Source organism: Rhamphochromis sp. 'chilingali', assembly GCF_963969265.1.
Source record: "Rhamphochromis sp. 'chilingali' genome assembly, chromosome: 16".
Lineage (NCBI taxonomy): Eukaryota > Metazoa > Chordata > Actinopteri > Cichliformes > Cichlidae > Rhamphochromis > Rhamphochromis sp. 'chilingali'.
The window spans coordinates 15,809,289-15,829,792 of record NC_137943.1 but is presented as its reverse complement, the minus strand read 5'-3'; the positions used below and the strand labels follow the sequence as shown (position 1 = coordinate 15,829,792).

General features: G+C 42.8%; 1 protein-coding gene across 2 annotated transcripts; it reads right to left on the bottom strand.

Annotated features, from left to right (window-relative positions):
* Positions 1–1,044: 1,044 nt before the first annotated feature.
* On the bottom strand, positions 1,045–19,283 carry pax3a (paired box 3a). Of its 2 annotated transcripts, none has more exons than XM_080907265.1 (9): positions 18,918–19,283; positions 18,143–18,378; positions 17,608–17,737; positions 17,220–17,363; positions 8,350–8,549; positions 7,625–7,790; positions 7,272–7,495; positions 3,205–3,465; positions 1,045–2,192 (listed from the first exon to the last, which is right to left on the bottom strand). In XM_080907265.1, exons 1-9 carry the CDS (start codon positions 19,000–19,002, stop codon positions 2,175–2,177), a joined length of 1,464 nt encoding a protein of 487 aa, XP_080763391.1. In that variant the 5' UTR covers positions 19,003–19,283; the 3' UTR covers positions 1,045–2,174. The 2 variants fall into 2 exon arrangements, with proteins under 2 accessions (XP_080763391.1, XP_080763392.1); XM_080907266.1 differs by having other exon boundaries at positions 7,272–7,492.
* Positions 19,284–20,504: the final 1,221 nt, after the last annotated feature.

Sequence of the window (20,504 nt, the reverse complement as noted above, 5' to 3'; positions counted from 1 at the left end):
TTCCTTCACTTTCAATTTGGGGGTTGGATGCTGCAGAGACACTTGGATTGTTGTCAGCTCCGGTCAAGTAGTCTACTCATTTCAAAGAGTGTTGGGGTCAGAGGTTAAGTTGTCTCCAGTGTGTTGCAGCTTGACTGACACGGAGCTCCAAAGCAAACCCTTTGGCTTTTTCACTGGCTGTGTCTTACAAGTTGAACGCTTGCACACAAAAAAAAAAGTTTGGAGAGAGCAAAGAAAACAGTGAAATTAAATCTTTCCTTGATCTTATCACGTTTGACACAAATACTCAGCATAAACAAATTTAAACACACATCTCAAGACACAAAGTACTGAAAACACATGAAAGCACTAAACAAATGTCCGTGTTTTTCATTGATGCTCGCGTCCTCATTTTAGATATGTACCATGAATGGCGTGGACAGCTGCACAGCTGAGCTCAGAGAAACAAAAAAGGCAGGTAAAGTTGTAGCCTTTTAAAGAATGTACCAACTGGCTTGTTTTGGTGTGTGTGTGTGTGTGTGTGTGTGTGTGTGTGTGTGTGTGTGTGTGTGTGTGTGTGTGTGTGTGTGTGTGTGTGTGTGTGTGTGTGTGTGTGTGTGTTTCTGTTTAGTGGTGATAGCCAAAAGTCTTCCAAACCATCTATAGCCATGTGACTGACTAATGCCCCACTCTGTGCTTTTATAATTTACTGCAGCTCTGCTTTAGTCATTAAAGGGTGTGAAGGAGTGTTTATGAAAGGAGATATATTTATGATTTAGTGATCCAGAAATGCACCCCATCTTTAAAAAGCAGGTAGGAAACAACAAAGAAGGAAACTATGAAACACTATGAAAGAACTTTTAGTCGCTCCAAGGTGCTTTACGCCATCAGATTCTTTTTAACCTTCTTCTTACCATTTTTAGAGGTCCCCCCCCCCCAAATTTATTGTAAAGGTAGTAAGATTCTGGGGGCTGATTTATTCATATATTATTCTGTTGTAGATAGGTGCAGATAAACAGTTTATCCATGCCTATGTTTTTAAATGCATTCCACAAATTACACAATTCAGTCTTACAACTGACCACTTTTATGCGTTTATTATAAATAGTAAATAGTGCTATATTTTACACAAAATGTTTTTACCAACAAAACAGTTTTACGCCATTGTAAATGAAGAGTGTAAAAAAAGAAAAAAAACATAACGAATGAGCATTATGTAAGACTTACTGAAGCACTTACATGTGCTTGTACAGGAGGACGTACAGAAAAGACACATGAAGACTAAATAAATAGGAAGTGGAAGTAATATTTGCAAGTTCCTTATAAAAAGAAAAAAAAACTAGTTAAACACATGCAAAAGCAAAAATTAACTGTCAAACTGAATAATGTATTCACTGGCAGAGAATTTTTTTTTCTTTTTTTTTTGGCTTCATGACATCACAACTATATGTTCTATCATTCATCGCTTGATGACTTCCCCTGATTGCTCAGTGCGTACAACCCAAAATGAATGACATTACGAAGACAGAGTGTGTTTTTGAGGTTATAACTGGGGAACATTTGATGCACGTTCATTTACATTACATGAGGTATGACTGTATTGCACTTTCTTTGGGTTGCAGCAGATTCACAATGACTCCACGTGGCTTCAGTTCATGTGTTCTTGCTGGTTTTCCCGGTGTAGTCACACGTTGATCGCCAAAGAGTTACTTAATTTACAGTTAATATCATTTTCCATGACACGGTTTTGATGAAGACATTCTTAGAAGAGCAGAAGTTCTTATGAAGTCTACCTTAGCTTGCATCTCTGCTACATGTTTAAAAAATAAAAATACTAAAAGGTCTTGAGTGGAATTACTTCTCATATCCCCGCCCTCCTACTTTTCCTCTTGAAGTATGGTGAATGATCAGCGCTTGGTTCTTGGAGCATGACATGACACACAAGCAAAGCAAGTGTCGGGTAACAAGAGCAACCGTGCCTTTGGTTCTGATTATCCCAGACAACTACCTTCATCACTTCACCTTCATCTCAGAACGTTCACTTCTTGCCAAAGGAGAATGTCTGAATCGCTTTAGCCCCCACACTATGTCTTGCTGTCCTGGGGAAGTTGTCAGAGGCAGCGGCTGGTGGTGTTTTCCAGTGACAAATGTCAGCGAGGCCTGGCAAACCTCTTCTTCACACCACCTTGGGAGCTTCAAATAATAAAAGGCACCTAAGGGGAACATAAAAAGTTTATTTTATTTGTTTATTTTATTTACATACAACAGAAAATCTCATGGAGGTTTAAGTGTGAAATGGACAGTTAAATGTGAGACGTGATGTTGGTAGGGAGGGATGGTGAGAGCAGGTGGGAAAGAAATCTGGGACCCTTTGGTAAACTTCGGAATGAGAAGCTTTGAGAAAGCTCTGAGAATAAGTCTGGACATAGTTTGTACTTGGTGAGGTTGGTTACACTGCGCCGAGACAGAGCCTTAGCCTGGATCTCTGGCACTGCTTCACTGATCAATAACAACTCTAAATCTGACCTCCAGTGGGACACATGGTTCTAATCCGGACCTGCCAAGGGCCATAATCACCCCCTGTTAAAAAGCCTCTTACCCTGCTTTTATGCAGATACACGTACACGCCTGCGCACACATAGACACACATCCATTTGCCCCCCCCCACCCCCCAGCTACATATGAGTCCCTCCCAGGACTGACTAAATTAATGACATCAAGATGTTGCCACTGATGGGCCAGTCAACATTTTGGTAGTGTACTTCAGATCAGGCCTAACAGCAGACTGCACACTCCCCTCTGGCCTGTCAAACGCACTTCGAGACACGAGTCCTTTCATTTTGGCGGCGATCTTTGTTACACAGGGGTCATTACATGGCTAGGTGAGCTAGACTGAGGATTTGATGGGCAAGCTCATCATACGCAGGGGTCACGAAAGGACAGTGAGTGAAAACGTGTGTGCTGGGATAAGCTTCGGGCCACGTGGATAGCCCGATGATGGTAATGTAAACTGAGGTAACCGCGCTGCAAGCATTCCCTAAAGTTTAATGTAATTTCAGCGCAGTGCTGGGCGATTTGAGAAGCTCACTCATCAGAAGGATCTGCGCAATTAAAGCAGAGGTTATGGTTTAGGCCTTTAAACAAACCTAAATCAGGTTGGAAGTCGGTATGAATTAGTGTTTTTGTTACAATATTATAACAAAAATTTAAAAAATTACATTGTACCTTGCTCTGACTGTACTGTCCATACTGGTAGGAAGGGTGGTGGTCCACATAGGCTGAGGAGGAGTAGGAGGGCGGGCAGTAAGACTGAGTGCTAGGCAGGGCGGGCATGCTGGTCAGGCCTGGTAGAGCCTCCAGGCGCTGGGAACCATGACAGCTAGCAGCCATACCACCATTGGGCTCCAGGCTCCCAGTCAATGGGGAAAGGGCAAAGTCACTCTGGGACTGATGTGGTACTCCACCTGGATTCAATAGGCCCATCACCTGAAGGCAGACAGAGGAAGTCTTGATTGTTTAGAACAGGAACTGGATTTAATTGAAGAGATTTTCTACTTACAGCGTGACCTTCAAAATAAAATATATTGCAAAGTAAATTTTGAAAAATCCCAAGGCAGTATCATACACTCATTTTATCCACTCCACACAGGTGGGCTGAAGTGTAAGCGCTCCTTCTCTCCCCCCGTTCACTGTCATAAATACATTATTACTAGCTTCCGTCACACATATGGTTCTCTTTATTTGGAATAGGAAGCTAACAGTGGCCAAAGCTTTAGCCCACTAGTGGAATCTGTTATAGTTCTTATGTCGTATTTGCAGAAGCAGGTTAATAAAAATATTGGAGTATTTTTCTCTCATTGTTTACACTAGCCAACTCGTAGCATTTCCTTGAAATTAAACCAACAAAAAAAGAGTCTAAATTTGCTCAGTGTTGATTTTAAAAACAAAAACGCTGAGAACGTGATGTTTATTTTTGCTTAAATTCTGCCTAAAAAAAAAAAGCAAATTTCACTTTCACGCTTTCACTTTCCCTTAATCATCTCACTTTCTCTTGAGACAAAAACCACAGTGTCCTTGTGAGGGCGAAGAGGTCAAAGGTTAGGTGGGATTGAGGGGTGGGGTGTGTTTGCATATGTGTCTGAGCACTACATCTCCTACAAGCATGCAGCAGTAGGTGTTTGCATGCGCACGTGTATGTGTATTAGCAGTTTTTTGCTCCGATGTCAGGGATGTAGGGGTATCAATGATCCACCGGGAACAGCTGCACAAAGGTTTGCGTGAGAGGCAAAGTGAAGTCATTAAAATGTCTAAAAATGGACAAAAAGGGAGAACAAGAATTACAGTCCGTGTAGGAGGACGCAGAGCCGAAGCCAAGAGCAAAACCAGGAACTGTCTAACTGAAAAGAAAAAGATAAAGAATGAGTAGCGCCAAGTGGTTTAAAAAACAAAGGCTTTCACAGCGGACAGTCAGTTGGCGCACACACGCACATGTATGCTACAGAGGCAGCTTCGAGGGTGGCCGTGGCTCAGGTGATAAAAAGTGCAGTCTTCTAGTGGCATGGTTGCCAGTTTGATCCCCAGCTTATCAACATACTGGACAAGACACTGAACTCCATTTAATTCAAATGGCAGGCCAGCACCTTGTTTTCCACCCTTGTTGTATGAGTCGTTTGTCAATCAGAAATGCACTGCAATGCATTTAATTGAACTTAGTTAAGATTAAAAGCTGCTATATTAGTTCAAACTATTTAATTTCTTCAGTTATTTTTACATATTTTTTCTTTTTTCCCCTTTAGTATTTAGTTTCCATTTGTGCAGTCTAAATATTTTTGAACACGCAAGGCTGATATCTCAACTTCTGTTTACGTAGATTTCAAACAATACAATTCAGTCATGTTTTAGTAATTAAGACGTTTTATTTTTTAGTTAATATTTGATTAATAATGAATGAAACTAGGCCTTGCATGTCGCAGTACCTTCAGCCTTAAAGCTATTGTGTCTTTGGCCATGTGAGATCATTTGTATTGTAATGTAGCCCAGAAAAAAGAAAAAAAATGAGATGACAAATTTCACACCCATCGTTCTTCGCTGTATGAAAAGTTTGGATGGATTTCTCACTGTTGGTATTCATTTACACTCTCACATCCCTCTCCCCCGTTCCTACCAAATTGCAGCTCAATATCCAATGAATACTTAATCTTAGATATTCCCCGTGCATGTTTTTGCTATGAATCTACGAATTGTATTTAAGGATTCCTTGATTGTGTCTTCATCCAGTTTTGTTCTTGTGAGTCTTTCATGTTCTCTGGTCTGTTATTGTAAAATAGATTTTGTTCTCAGACTGCCTGATTAAATTAAGATATTTTTTTTTTAACATTTTTCCCCACGTGGTGTTTCTTTACAAAATAAAACATATAGTACACATGATTGTGTTGAAATGCATGCACCATGTGTGTGCAAAGGTTAGTTTGCGTTGTATTTGCATGGCTTTCTGTCTGATCTAGGTACTCATGCCCTCTCTGTCTCCAACTGAAACAGCATCAGGTCCTGGTAGTATGTGTCTGTTTTGAGGTTGTTCCGGAGATTAGGACTCGGGGGGGTGCAAATCCTGGCCGCTTGCTTCCTTGGTGAGAAAGGATTGCTTTGGTATGCACCAGATCAGCAGCGAGACACAGGAGAAAGGGAAACCACTGGCGTGAACGCTACTCCCAAAGCAGAGCTAACTGTTCAGACAAGAATATCATCTATCTAAAGTAAACCTTATCCATATCAAAACTCCACGGTCCTCTCCATATCGGGAGTTGAATGAAACCCCGAAACGTCTGAAGGATCCAGTAGAGTAGATCAGATATTATAGACAAATTTGGAGGTCAGATAAACGGATAAATCCAGCAAGGATTTGATACAAATTTGACCAAGCTACGTAGCTATATGACGAAACTGAAGAAGTAAAGTTTTCTGAGTGCAGAGAGGTCTTGAGGTATTAACTATCAATGTCATAGAATTTAATAAATTCTCATTTTCTCTGCCTTATTAAGTTAAAATCGGGAAATTAATTCTATCCTCATCTGAAATCGAGAAAAACGCATTGTAATGTACATTCAAACAGCTGCAATGGATACATAAATTAAAACAAATTAGCCAACAAAGTGAGTCATTTACATAAATTACACACCTTGTTACGAAGGGCTAGATTACTTCATTCCAATCAATTAAGACACTGGAACATTCAGTGATTGCAATTCCAGACTGAGAAAACATTCGAGGCATGCCGTCCGATTTGCAAGATGAGATGTCCGTTTAAATGCAGAGCGGCCCACTAAGGTTAATGTTGAAACCATCCATGAGGCCACAGCACCTTTGGCCTCTTTATTGGAGTTAAAGTCCATTGGTGACCCTGTGGGTGCAGGAAACTCAGCCCACAAGCATGAGCTCAGTTACAGGAAGGCTGCTACCAGCAAGCTTGCGTACCATTTACAAATTATGAGTTAGCAGACATGACTAACTTTGAATGCATTTAAAACCAGATGTTTCAGATGTTTGCCAAAGTGGTCAGTTATAGCTTCAGCCACAATGGTGCCACCTACTGCTTTCTAACTGTGCACCTCAGTGGCCACAACAAAGCTCTTCTTCTTCTTTTTTCTCGGTATATACATCCTCAGGCATTCACAAAGTAAGAAACCTGCCCGGAGCTGTTTTTTTATCTGAGCCTGACAGGAGTCTGAGATTCTCTCTCATGGGAATTAAGACTCAGCATGCATTGCATGTGAGCCCGCCACCCTTTGTGGCGGTTAAAAGCTCGTTTTACGCCTGTTAGTCTATCTTCTGAGCTGGTAGGGAGCCACTGATGGACACTGATGACTGTGTAATCGACCATAATTGTCTTTTCAGTTTTGATTTGTGTCATCATCCGACATCCGTACATCCTTCCTCACGTCTGGTCCTTTCTGCCCCTCCAAAGACTGACGTTTGCCACATTTTAAATTCATCAAGCTACCCGTCGGAATAAACAAAAATGAAAAGCTACCGAGTTCTTTAGCCTAACAAGGTGTCATCTGTGTCGCTGCAAAGCTGTCTATGAGGCCACACACAGAAGTGCGAGTGCCCGTGTGTCATTATTCCAACATATGGTGGACTTCTCGAACCGCAGCGAAGGACTGCTTCTTTTTTTGTTATGTGTGGATAGGTGTGTGCTTGTATTTCAGTCTAATTAATGTTTGTTTATGCAGAAGTACAATAACTTGGCGATAAATGTATTGCTGTGTATTTTAACAACAGATTGGCAGACTGACCTGCGGTGAGAGGCTGTTGCTGATGGTCGGGTTGACGGCGTTGGTGTGTCCTGCTGGGGCCACAAAGTTTTCTGAATATCCTGAGAAGCCGTGTCGACCAGAAGACAGGCAGTACGCAGAGCTCCCATCCTGGGAACTGGCTGAGGAGCTGAGCCCACTCTGGTGCACAGAGGTGGGTGGTAGAGGCTGCGGTCGGTGGACTGTGCTGGGCTGCTCAGAAGCTGCTGGATAAAATTAGATGAAACATTTTATTTAAAATCCGATTATTCTTATAAAAACACAAACATGTGCGATAAGAAGAAATCTGCAAAATCATTACTCAGGTATGCTCAGATTCGTTCAGCTATGCTCACCTTGAGCTATAGAAGTCTGAGGGTAGGGGCTGTCTGACAGTTGATAGGGTTGCAAACCGGGCATAGCTGATGGGGGGAAACCACCAGGGATGAGGTGGTTGAACGCCATCAGTTGATTAGCCCCTGCTTGCTTCCTCCACCGGGCTCTTCGGTTACTGAACCACACCTGAGAGAGTAACATAGGCAAGTGTTTATTTTTCTCCTAACCCAATAGGGTTTGCCATCAGGCCAGTGAAGGTATATGTGCACATGCCAGGCCAGTCGGTGTGATTACAAGGAGCTGAACTGACAGAGATCTTAACATTTGTAAAGTGAAGTGAAATGACACACATTACTGCTTTGTGTGCCATGGCTGGTCGCTGGGTTCAGATAAGGCTGGAGGGTTGTTACGGTTGTTAAACCCTATAATTAGGAAACCGTCTTAAACAAGAGTCTATTTTGTGATATTTGATGATCTTAACATAGCGCTTTTTGAGGAGTTTGCCAAAAATAGGACACTGTTTTCACACACGGTGGCTGTAGTGAATCTGCATTTTGTCTGTCTGCATGTGCAGGGGCAAAGGGTCAAGGGTTTTTAGAGGAACACATGTCTAATAGCTGTGAGGAATGCGTGGCAACATCTCAAGGCTATTTAATGCCCATGTGACACAAAGTCATGACGGACTGACACACTGCTATACTGTCAAGATTCAGGTCTCCAAAACTTTTCCGTGCGTGGGTCTAACCTGAACTCGAGCCTCGGTGAGTTTGGCCCGCTGAGCCAGCTCCTCTCGCGTATAGATGTCAGGGTAGTGCGTGCGTTCGAAAGCCCTCTCCAGCTCCTCCAGCTGTTCTGCCGTGAAGGTAGTCCGACTCCGACGCTGCTTCCTCTTCAAAGGCAGACCCGGCTCGGAGTCCACATCGGAGCCCTCGTCTGAGTGACTGGCTGGGATCAGGAAACAAACTCTGTGTTAATTCGATATTCAGAGGAGTCAGGCTGACACAGAATGAAACACTGTAGTAAATACTAAGCTGGGGTACAATAGCAGGATCTGATACAATAGATTGTGCTGAGTGCAACACATGGTGCAGAGCCACTTTAGATTGTATCCTCCTGCTCCCTTAAACTCCTCAGTGGTTCCTGAGGGGATCAAAAGCCAGAGGCTGCTTGAACATGGATTAAAGAGGACTACATCTCTCTGGGGTATCCATTCCCTGGGACACTGTGTCTCTTCCAGTCTTAGCCATGCTGTGTCCTATGCCGATAGGGTCCCATAGTGAAAGGCAGTCAGCCTTTTGCAGGTGCTTCTTAATCTGTTTGTTCAGTTGAGGGCAGGAGAGAGCAACTGGGTAACTGGGAGACAGCCATTGGGACCTAATTCAGCAGAAGAAGGGAATCATTGAATGCTTGAGACCATAGACAACCATTTCTGAATTTTGAGGGGGAGGTTGCCCATCTATTAAATAATGATTAAGCTCCACAAACTAGCGTGACAGTCTTCCATTGTCCACCATTACGTATGTGCAATCCCCCCCCCCCCATCATTCTCACTCATATGCACACTCACAAACATGCATCTGCTGCGCCTGAGCTACGGGTTTTCACTCGGTGAATGTAGACTGTGACAATGTGTCAAAAACAGATGGAAATAAGACAGAGTTGGAATCCACTTCCAAATCCACCCCAGAGGGACCCCTTAAAGCTCATGAGGAGGGTTCACTGCACCTTTTCGACACTCAAACTATGCAGCAAACACCTCTACGCCGAGGGAGACGAAATAAGTGGCTCAAAACCAGACGGACAGGTGTAAGCAGCAGAAAGGCTTCAGCAGAAGACCGAAGCTTGGCTATTCCCCCCCAAACAGACAGACATTCTCCCTCTGCCCTTCAGATTTAAAGCTTTAATTAAAAAGTGCCAAGTCAGACAACAAGGAGGGGGTGGGGGCTAGAGGCAGAGATCTCCCCTCGCCTCTGGAGTCTCTGGAGCCAAGCAGGAAATGTTTGTGCTGGTTGCCAGTGTGTGTCTGACCAGGCATTACACACGGATTTGGCCTGAGGGAATGCTGCTGTGATAAGGACCGCCAGCACACAAGATTCTGATGCTGAGAAGAGCTCTTTATTACATTTGGACTGAGGGTGCCACGTAGGTGTATAGGCGATCAGTGATTGGTTGGATGCTTCAATAGGTTTGGAAAGTGCAACTCTGAGCATGGGCTGTTTTTTGTGTTGTTTTTTCCAGGTAAAGTTTGGCCTGAGACGCACTGAAGCACATTTTATATGTAAAATACATGTCCGACACAAAGAGAGACTTTGGATTAAAGTAAAACTTTGCTTATAAAAGGAAACTTATTTTGTATTTCTCTGTGCATTTTCTATAAATCAGCAACTTGAGGAGAGTACATCTCAAGATGAGGAAGCGAGCACAGCTATATCCAGTGCCATTACCATTTTAATAATGGGCGAACAGAGAAGGAAAGAAAAAAAAAGACAATGAATGACGGCAAAGAAACGCAAAAAATTCTTGAGGGAGGGAAGGCGAACTCATAAAACTCCTCAGAGGAGAAAGCTCCCCATTGGCATTGTATATCATGTTAACTACAAGGTTGGGGGTGGATCTCCTCGCCTGCACCCTTTTACCTTTTATTTCTGTCTTTCCTTCTCCTTTCCCTCCCTGTTTTTATTATTAGTAACTACTAAGAAAACAGTCCGTCACAGAGTGTCCTTAATGGTAAATGACAGTGTTGCTTTTGTCATCCTCTAGCATGCTCTCTCTCTTTTTCTCTCTTCCTCTCTCACTGTCTTTCTTTTTTTTTTTGTGGGGGGGGGGGGGGGGGGGGGGGGTGTTGTTATGTGGCCAGGCCTTTGTATCTTTGCAGGGAAAAGCCTGTGGCAGGGCTCTATTGGACCGATTACCACGCTCCATCTGTAGGAGCCATCAGGGACGCCCGGGCCCGCATTCAGGGGCCTGTCACCTGCCCAGCAGGGGAGTGGAGGGGGCTGAAGGGTGAGATGGGGGCTGTAGAGCCAGGGGCTGAGTGGGGGAATGAAGAGTGGGAGGGAGAAAGGGGGGGGGGCACAAAGGAGTCTGGAGAAGGGCTACTGAGGGCTGTGGAGGGGCACAGCAGGGGAGCACCCCTTCATCCCCTCCCTCCATGGCCTGAGGGGCACAAAGTTGGGGGATGGGGAGTTGAAGGGTTGACATGGTGAGGAGATGGGAGGCTGAAGGCACCTGAAGAAGATGATGGGGAAGGCGTGCTGGGCGCCAAGCTAAGGCAAATTGGGGTGCTGGTTATTCTTTAGGACCTGTCCCTTAAATCTCATCAATTTACTTCACTGCTCTTGTCTTCTGCTCTCCCATCATTGCATCTGCATCTTTGACTTTTTTTTTTAAAACACTTTCCTGCACTGACATCAGTTTTTAAGGCATGCTGATGCAGAAGCAGGCTTGTTCCCACACATTCCCTGCAACAAAACGACAGAAGAGGATACTAACCGCACAAAGGAAGGCCTCGACCTCCTTACTTAAACACCCAAATCAAATTTTACGCTGGAGCTAAAGCACCGGGGAGCTGAAAATACTCCATCGCTCCTCACAGTTTGGCTCTGGCTCTGACGGGCGTCCTAACAGAAAGATAGATTATTATCCCACAACCGGAAATTGAGGTTGCTGAAGAATAATCCACGAAACAGTTGTTTCAAAAGAGAGCAAGATGTAGTATAATAAACTAATAAGAAGCTAGTTCAGATAGCAGAACAGATATGACTGTGTTTATCGCAGTTTAAGGAGCTCAACAAGTGAATTCAACAGGTTCCTTTCCCTGATCAGAAATTCAAGACAAAAAAAAAACAAAAAAAAAAAAACAAGTGTATTCACAGACGAGCGTGCAGGCAGATAAAATGCAGAGGGCAAGGACAGTGCTGCAGACCCACCATGCAAGATAAACCCAACCACATATTGATCGAGAGAGGAGACTGACAGGCAGGGAAGATAAACTCCAGAGGGTCACAGATGTGAACTTGGGGAATGTCCAGTTCCATTAGCTTCACCTGCAGCAGGAGTGCCTCAAACAAGCCAAAAAAACCCAAGAGAGGGTTTCGACTGTTAGGAATAAAGGCTGCTCTTGTGTATTGCAGAAACTACCTCGGCCAGGGCTTGCCTTGCCAAGCATTCACCCCCCCCCCTCCACTTACCCTTTCAAGAGATGTTAATATGAAGAGACACTGCGCTCATACATGCATATAAATTTACACACATGCACTTTGAAACGAGAAACAAACCAAAGAGGTGGAGAGAGAAGTGTGAGAGAGACTCAAAGTACATACTGAAGGAAGGAATAAAGTAAGAAATCAAAAAAGACGAGAAAGTCTCAAATGAAGAGGGAAACGAGGGGATGAGGAAACACAGAGGAAAGAGAAAGCGAAGCAGAGCATATGTGGCAGTTTATAGTCTCATCTTGATAGGGGCTGGCTTAGCCCGTCCTCCAGGGGCTGTTAATAGAGAAGGTAATTGAGCTGGTGACATGTGTTCGCAACACAAAACAAAGGGCAGAAGAGACAAATGAACTAGCTATTTGCCCAAGGAAGTAGATGTGGCCCTTTCAGGCCACAGAGCACAGTGCGAGTGGGCCACTGAATAAAATAGTGGCATGCCACATAGAGCCAGAGCGAGCAGATGCACTGAGGGAAAGAATGGTTAACTGACAGCTTATGGGCTCAGCTGGGGTTAACAGTTAAGGGGGAATTGGGAGTGAGTGGGCTGCTCACTTGACTTGCTAAAGAGCCCCCAGGAACCCGCAGCTGCCTGGGAAAAAAAAAAAAAAAGGGGGGGGGGGGGGGGGGGGGGGAGAGAAAAAGTGAGAGATGATGATGTGATGGACATAGAAAAAAAAATGGAGCGAATAAGCGGAGGAGGTTAGCACTTAACGGACAAAGAAATAGCCGGCAATATGAAGTTGAAAGATGTATCTCTGTCTAATATCGGTGAGGGTGACAAAAAAAGCACAAATGGCCCTGCGTGGCTATTATGTGTGCCCAGTGTGCGGTGGTTATTATTTAGTTCCACCGCAGTGCAGTTAGGTGACAGTTTCACGGTGGCATTTCCACCCTCGGGGCACGGACAAAGCAACTGCAAAGAACCCACGCAGGGCTGCAGCAACAGGCCAGTCTGCCGCACGTTCCAGTCACACAGAGACCAACCAGCAGAGCTCCCCATCAGCTCTGCCCTGTTAGGCAAAACAGACACCCGAACCAATTACCTGACGCAGGACAGCCGGAATATGGTTCTCGGATGCAGGAAAGATGTACGTGTTACAAAAAGAAGGTTATTTGTGCGTCATGGATCCTTCGGTGTAACATCCTGACACTGGTTTGTCCGTTGACAGCTTTTCCCAAACATTATCATAACCTCATTTCCTGGGGCCTGATAGTTTTAACAGTGAAGTGACCCCAGGTTAGCCCCTGACCTTTTCACACAGACACAGCACCGCAGCGGAGTCAGCCTCGCCACTGACCCTGCAACAAAACTGCACAGATACTCAGAGAGAAAAACCATCAACACATTCCACACTTTAATTTTTCAGACCCTACAAATGTCTATGATTTATTTATTTATTTTTACTTAAATGGTAGGAAATAAGCTGGAAACTAGAACACACATTTCTTTACTTAAAAAAAATGTTGTCTTCCTTGTTCAGAGTGAGAAAAAGAAATAAATCAAAACAGCAGCAGAGTTGCGTTGGCACGTCCGTAATGTGCAATGTGCTGGATGAAACTGCTTCACAAAACCTGAGGCTAAACAAAGTTAAGTGATTGACAACGCTGTCTGGCTTTACTCAATTAACTATCCCATTGTGGCTCTTCTTTGGAGAGTCCCCTCGCTCCCGACCCTTTTCTCTCCTCGCTCCTTTATCCTCCCCATCACAGACTTTTGCTTGGCTAATACTTCCAAGAAAATAGAGAGCTCTTTTTCTACTGGGGCTCCTCTCCTTGACCTTCTATTGCTCGATGCTTCTTTTTCAGTAACTTCACAGTGTCTTTGGGGTTAGTGGGGAGAATGCAGAGAGTACATCAGCGCCGAGGGGCCGGCTCAGGGCAGGACCCCAGCCCATTACTTCAAAGTTGGCCCGCATTCATTAATTGTCCTTTGAATTAATATTGGAGGATCACAATGTGGGTGCCAACAGAGAAAGAGGCTTTAATGAAGCATAGAGTCTGCATTCAGTTGCAGATCAGCCAGTGTGGATTTTTTCCATTCTTTTTTGGAGCAGGAGAGAGCGTTGAGAGTGGTGCCGACTAGCAAAATGTGAAAGTGCTGAGTATTTTAAGTAGAGTAGAAGGGCAAAGAAGTATCTATCCACCCATCCATCTATGAATTTGGGCTGTTTTCCCAGCAGTCTAACAGGATAAATAAGCATCATAAGCACTCTCAACACAGGAAAACACAGAGTGAGCCCCACATATAAATTTTTCCATTATCCAGCCCTGAGAGGAAAATGGAAATGTGGCTATAGCAGACATTCCTCTGGTTGCACTGAGGCCTTCTGTCTCCTGTCTCCTCCAAAACTCCAGTCGCATGTTCTACAAAATCTCTCTCTCTGTTTACAGTTAAGGGTTATTGCTATGTTGCCTGGATGCCTCTGTTCCCTGTGTGTGCCCGAAATGTTATCTGTTTATATACTTAGATGCCTCATGAGAGCCTAAGTTATGAAACTTGAAAATTGGATTAAAGAGCCTGTATGTAGCCGGCTACGTGCGGAAGTTTGTTATTGCAATAGCTTCTCCTTTGTTGGCGGTTCAGATCAACCTATATTACATACGCATTTCTGACCGCTTTAAAATACGGCACAGGCCTGAACGCAGTTGCAGACTTTCTGCTCTCCTCGCTCTCCAAATTTCCCCCTCATTCAAAAGCCATGCCAAAATCACAGGGAGCCAGTAACCCAGTTTATTTACACAAACAAAGTCCTACTCAGCTCCTTTGACAAAAGCAGCTAAATCTTTCATGTTTTGTCAGCACTTGATTCCTCCTGTCCCTCTGGCTATTTGCCTGCCTCTGGACAATAGAGGCAGGAGAATGGCAGCAGATTGTTGGAATGCACCTCAATGAAACCAATTATTACATGTTGACTGCGTTCACCATGGCAGATTTGAAAGAACTGAGCTCATTCATTTTGGCACCACGGGACTCCCTTTTTAAAGAAAAGTTATCCCTTTGACTGTTTGTATTTCTGAGCTTTCTTCCCCCCCGCCTCCTCCTTCTTCTTCTTCTTTTTGCCTTTCACCCCACTGCCATAAATGGATCCTGCAAGACTTGCTGCTCTAGCTTCGATGACTTTGGTTACTTTAATTAATTGTATGACGCTAAAGGCTAAAGTGCTAAGAGTATGGAGGAAAGGATGCTATCAATTAACACATCCCAAGAACAAGAACAGCGTTGCACAATTCAGTGTTCCTGTAAATATCACACACCCAAGATACAATGAGTTGCTTGACTGCTTTATTAACAAATATATATACACACATATATATAAATTGTAAACCAACTTGCTCAACCGTACGCGCTGTTTAAACTTTGTCAAGTCTACTTTCACTTATGCAGGAAATGGAACAATCAAACCCTTTCCCACAATGTTCCAGCCACTCACCAATGCCATTGGCCTTCCTGATATATACTTTAACCCACAAACCTTAGCAGTCCTTTTTTTCCCAGACAAATAAATCTAAATGAGTCAGCTTTGATCTTAGCACTTAAGGAAAGCCAACAATAGTGGTAGAAGAGAAAGGGGCAGAGAGCAACAGGCTTCTCTCTACCACAACAATAGCCTCTACAAACACCTACTTAATCAATATTTGGCCAGAAGACACTCTCTCAGTCCCCAAACCACCCTTTTCACATTCTAATGAAGTCTCATAAAAGAGGGGGGAAAGAAGAAAAACTCAACTACTTCCACAAAGAGACAAGAATGAAATTGTACTTTTCTCAATAGAGAAATGTGCTTTAAAGATGATTGCGTGTAGGATGTCACCTATTTGGTGGAGAGAGAGAGAGAAAGGAGAAACTTCTATTTATTTGTTTATTTTGTTCTGACAATTAAAACAATTCCTAAAAATCATTCAAATTACATTTTAAACATATTTAAACAACTAGGTCTTCGGCTTGGGGCGATGAAGCAAATCAGGGTCAAGAAGAAATTATGCGTATGAAATCATAATTTGCTGGTGTATCCATCTACGATCAGAATCTAATCGGATTTTTATTTTGTATTCCCCCCCCCCCCCCCCCCCCCCCTTCCCTTACAAATGAGTTGAAGAAGTTTAACAAGCAAGCTGGCCTGATCAATACTGTGGATGTTCCTCGTCTGGTGGAGGGAAGTGCCCACAGTCACTCCATTAAATGTATGCGCCCTAGGCGGAAAGGAAAGGGGCGGACTTTTTCTGGGATGAAAGTGGAGAGAAATAAAAGGGTTCGGGTTTAATCTAGTGAAGAGTGAAGAGTTTCCCTGCGCTCGCTCGCTGAAGGCGTCATGCTCGCTGCGCAAAGACAAAAAGCGGCGATAAAAGCTCCGTGCGCAACAGTAACGGAACCGTTCGATTTGACTGGCGTGAATTTAACACATCTCCACATTTCACAAAACTGCGAGCCTTTTGTGAGCTGCGGAATGCGTTAACTCAAAATAGAACAAGAGTTCGCATTTCAACAGAAATATATTAGGAAACTCTGCATTATTTAGGCTAAAACAGCAGCATAATTACTCCTCGTGTAGCAACTATAAATTCAATCACGTCTCCAATAGCAACAGTTTCATTTCAGTCCTCAACAGGTCGAAAATCAACAGGTGATTGTCTGATTCTGGTTTCTTCCCTTTTTTTCCCCTTTGATGTGATTTGTTCTGTAAACACTGACGAAATCCTCCAAACTGGTACTTTTTTGGAGGAGTCTATAAACCAGGTCGCACTGGGCCTGTTGGTGTCCCTGAATAATTCATCGCTCATTGCGGGTTCATAATGTCTTCTCCCGGCCTTTTGTCAGCGCAGCTTTTTTTTCTCCTCCTCCCTTTCTTTCCCTATTTTGAAAGAGCCTGGCATTTTATTGTACACCACTGAGCCGCTCACTGGAGTTTGGCTTTTTTGTGCGTCATACCGAGGTGTGACTCTAAATGGACTCGCGATGCTTTGTGCTCAGAAGTTCATTCGCAGTGTCCGATTAAGTGTTTAAAAAAAGAAATAAATTCTCAGGCCTGGGAGTTACACAAATGTTTGATTTTGAAAAAACTATTTGTTTAACTCTCACAAGTGTATGCGCATGCGTGAGCATCTGAGATTTTAAAAATTCAAACATTTCCAGAAAGTAATATCGAAATTATTATTATTATTATTCATTTTCTTTCTGATACAAACAAACGGCAAAGCACAAGCGGATTTCACCAGCCTGAAAAGCCTTGCTCATAAGCTACAGACAACAAAACCGACCACACACAATTAAACATTTAAAAGCCATAAACAACCAGATCTTACTTTTCTACTCAAATTCGTTTCTTAATTTTTTTTTCTTTATCAACATTCTCCTGGACAGTAACATGAGCACACAGCGCATTGAAATCATAAATGAAGAACTTACATCGATCTCCCAGAATGCCATCGATGCTGTGTTTCGTCCGTGGCTCGTTTTCCTCCATCGCCCTCTTCACGACTTCTTCATCCTCCTCCTCATCCTCACCAGCTCCGCCGAATTTGGAGCGCATGACGCGGCTGATGGCGCTCACTGAGTCAGACGGAAAAGTTCGGATAAGTTACAGAAAGAAAGAAAAAAGTAAAATCATTCTTTAAAAAAATACTTCATTATCAAATAATTAACAAAAAAATGTTCAGAATCCCTTACACCAACAAATTTTGCGCTCGTTTTTGTTGATTAAAATGATCCCATCACTTTTAAGCGGGGAAGATGAAATGATTTTTCTACATCGTTCCTTTCGGTTATAGTTACAATATTTTATAATTGTCTGTACCTGAGGGGACGTTGTTTCTGTCGCAGATTCCGTCTTTCAGTAGTTTGTCCCTAATTTCCCAGCTGAACATTCCCGGGTTTTCTCTCTTATACTCTTCGATTTTCTTGTCAATCTCTGGAGAAGCGGTTTGCTTCGGTGGGAAAAGGGAGAAATCATATTTAAATAAGGGTTATATATATATATATATATATATATATATATATATATATATATATATATATATATATATATATATATATATATATATATATATATATATATATATATATATATATATTTCTAGACACACGTTTTATTTTGGCTGAATGTCTAAAAAAGAAAAGGTTGGGGGGGGTTTAATATCAGCTGTTGAATTTTTTTAATAACGATTGCAAATTTCCAGATTATTAAATCTGTGAGTTTAACAACAGTGAAGATTTTTATTTTGACGGGAATGTGTTGTCTGAGCGTGTTCTGAAAAGCTTTGCTGAAATAACCTGTGGACACTGGCTCTTGAATAATAATCAGACACAACATTAGCCGTCCCGTCTCTCACCTTCGGCTTGCTGCCTCCGATGGCCCCCGGTCTGATAGAACCCGTCTCCTGGTACCGGCAGAGAATTTTGGAGACGCAGCCGTGGGACACCCGCAGCTGACGGGAGATGACGCACGGCCGGATACCGTGATGGGCCATCTCCACTATTTTATGTCGAATGTGGTTGGGAAGAGGTCTGCCGTTTATGAAGACACCACCGAGCTGGTTGACCCGACCCTGTCCTAACGGAGTCGAGACTATAGACAACAAGAGGTTTAGTTTGTGAAACACCTGAAAACTAGACAACTTGCCTCTTATCTTTTCAGCAAAACACTTTGGAAACTGTATATGTATAAAATAAATAAACAAACAACAACTCCTCACAACTCTCATGTGACAGGCTATGTTGGAATAAGAGCAGTGAAATATGTAAAAGCATTTATAAAATATATATTGGCCAGCTGGACAACTGTGTTATTAAACACATCGTTTTTTAAAGGTTACATTTAGACACAAAAACTACACTTATGCTTAAATAGTAGGCATAAAATAGACATGAAATATTACAAATTCAAAACCAATCACCATATAGCGCAGTCAGACTTTCTCTCCAGTAACAGACATTTAAAGTCAAGTTTTTGTTTTTCGTTTTGTTTTGTTTATTTTTGGTTTTGGTTTTTTACAGTTTTAAAGATGTTCCGCAGTCACTTTTTCCACCTTTGCTCAAGTTTTTTTGCTTTAAGTTGAAGTTTAGTTTTAGATGTGCGAGCAGTAGCAGCTGGATGAGGTTTCTTACCTTCTAGAGAGTATCCTCCTCGCGGGTAATTCTGATGGGGAGTCGGCCTCATCATCCTCGGTAAACCTCCTGCAAGTGCTGTCATGTTTCCTGACTTTCTGTCAGGTCGCTTCACACGTTTAACGTAGCTACCTTGGTAGATTTTAATCCAACAAGACGCTCCTTCTTTTGTTAGTTTAGACGCCCTCTTTGCATTCGTTGAGTAACAGGTTGCCTCGACCGCAGCGCACCGAATTCCTCATAAGAGTTACTGGTTGCTTTCCGGTGATCGATGTGGGCTGAGGGGTGAGTTTAAATCAAAGTGCTGGTTGCCCTGGCAGTCCTGCGGGGACTATGAAGATGCTGTGCGAGGATGGATTGAAGTTAAACATTTTATCTGTGCTTGCTGTCCCCTCTGACTCTACCGCGCGCATGCTGATTGGTCAAAGATCCGGACGTTCAGGGCCAGGGGGAGCTGTGTGATTGGACGTCGGGCCCTCTCTTGTCTTTGGACTGACCTCACGAGGTCAGCTTGTCACGTCACAGGCTTCTGTGCGTGAAACTTCTCACAGCGAGAGCAACTCTTAACAAAACAAATTCACCAGATCTGTTCGATTAATAGTTCTTGCCTGGCTCTGCTGAGATGATGATGCCACTGCTGGGCCTCAAATGAACAGCGCGAGACGATTAGCCTACAGAAGCAGCTCGACTGCGGTTAGATTTTACAAATCTGACGATTCTTTTTGAAGTCATCTAAGTTTTCTGCTACCTTGAGAGTTCGCAATGAGTACTTTAAAATCAAATCAGTTAACACAGTCAATCATAACCTTATTTCAACAAAAAACACATTTTTTTATACATATAGATATTTTTATGGACATTTTCTTGGTGTTGTTGTTATTATAGAAGGGGGAGTCTAGTTGGGTTTTTTTTTTTTTATCTTTTTCTAGGAGTTTCTTCACATACACCGTAATAAGCTCTAATAAGTTATAAGTTGTCATGTAATCGTTGCAGTAATTTAACAATGAATGCAGCGCGGAGCAGTGTAACACATCCGTGCAAATGCTGCATTAGGGACACCCTGAGCCACATGTTGGATCACTTGATTTTTCTAAAGCTTGAGTTGTTGTTGTTGTTTTTAAAATAATTACAAGAAATGGCGATTTTATTATATTTTATTTTATTTTTTTATTATTCTGTTCCCCCCAGGAATACGTTATACATTGGGTGACTGAGCTTATGGGACACCTCAGTCTGCTGAATTGAATGACTGATTGGTCAAAACAATATTAGGCAACATCATAACTTACATTTTCTGTGCAATGCAGTGATCACCGTTATATTTGTGAATATTTACCTAAACATGATGATGATCCTGAGGAGCACTGTGAAAATCTCAACTAAATGAAACTAATTTCATTTAATAATACACGTTTTTATTTATTTATTGACTGTTAAATGGAGAAACAATGGATGGGGGCACAGAGATTGTTGTATCGTTATTTCACTTACATCCCAACTTGGTGCAATCTTTCTGGTCCTTTCACTCCCACAGCATGTGGCTCAACATATCTTTAGTCATTCTATAAGACCCTCTGTTTAAAAAAA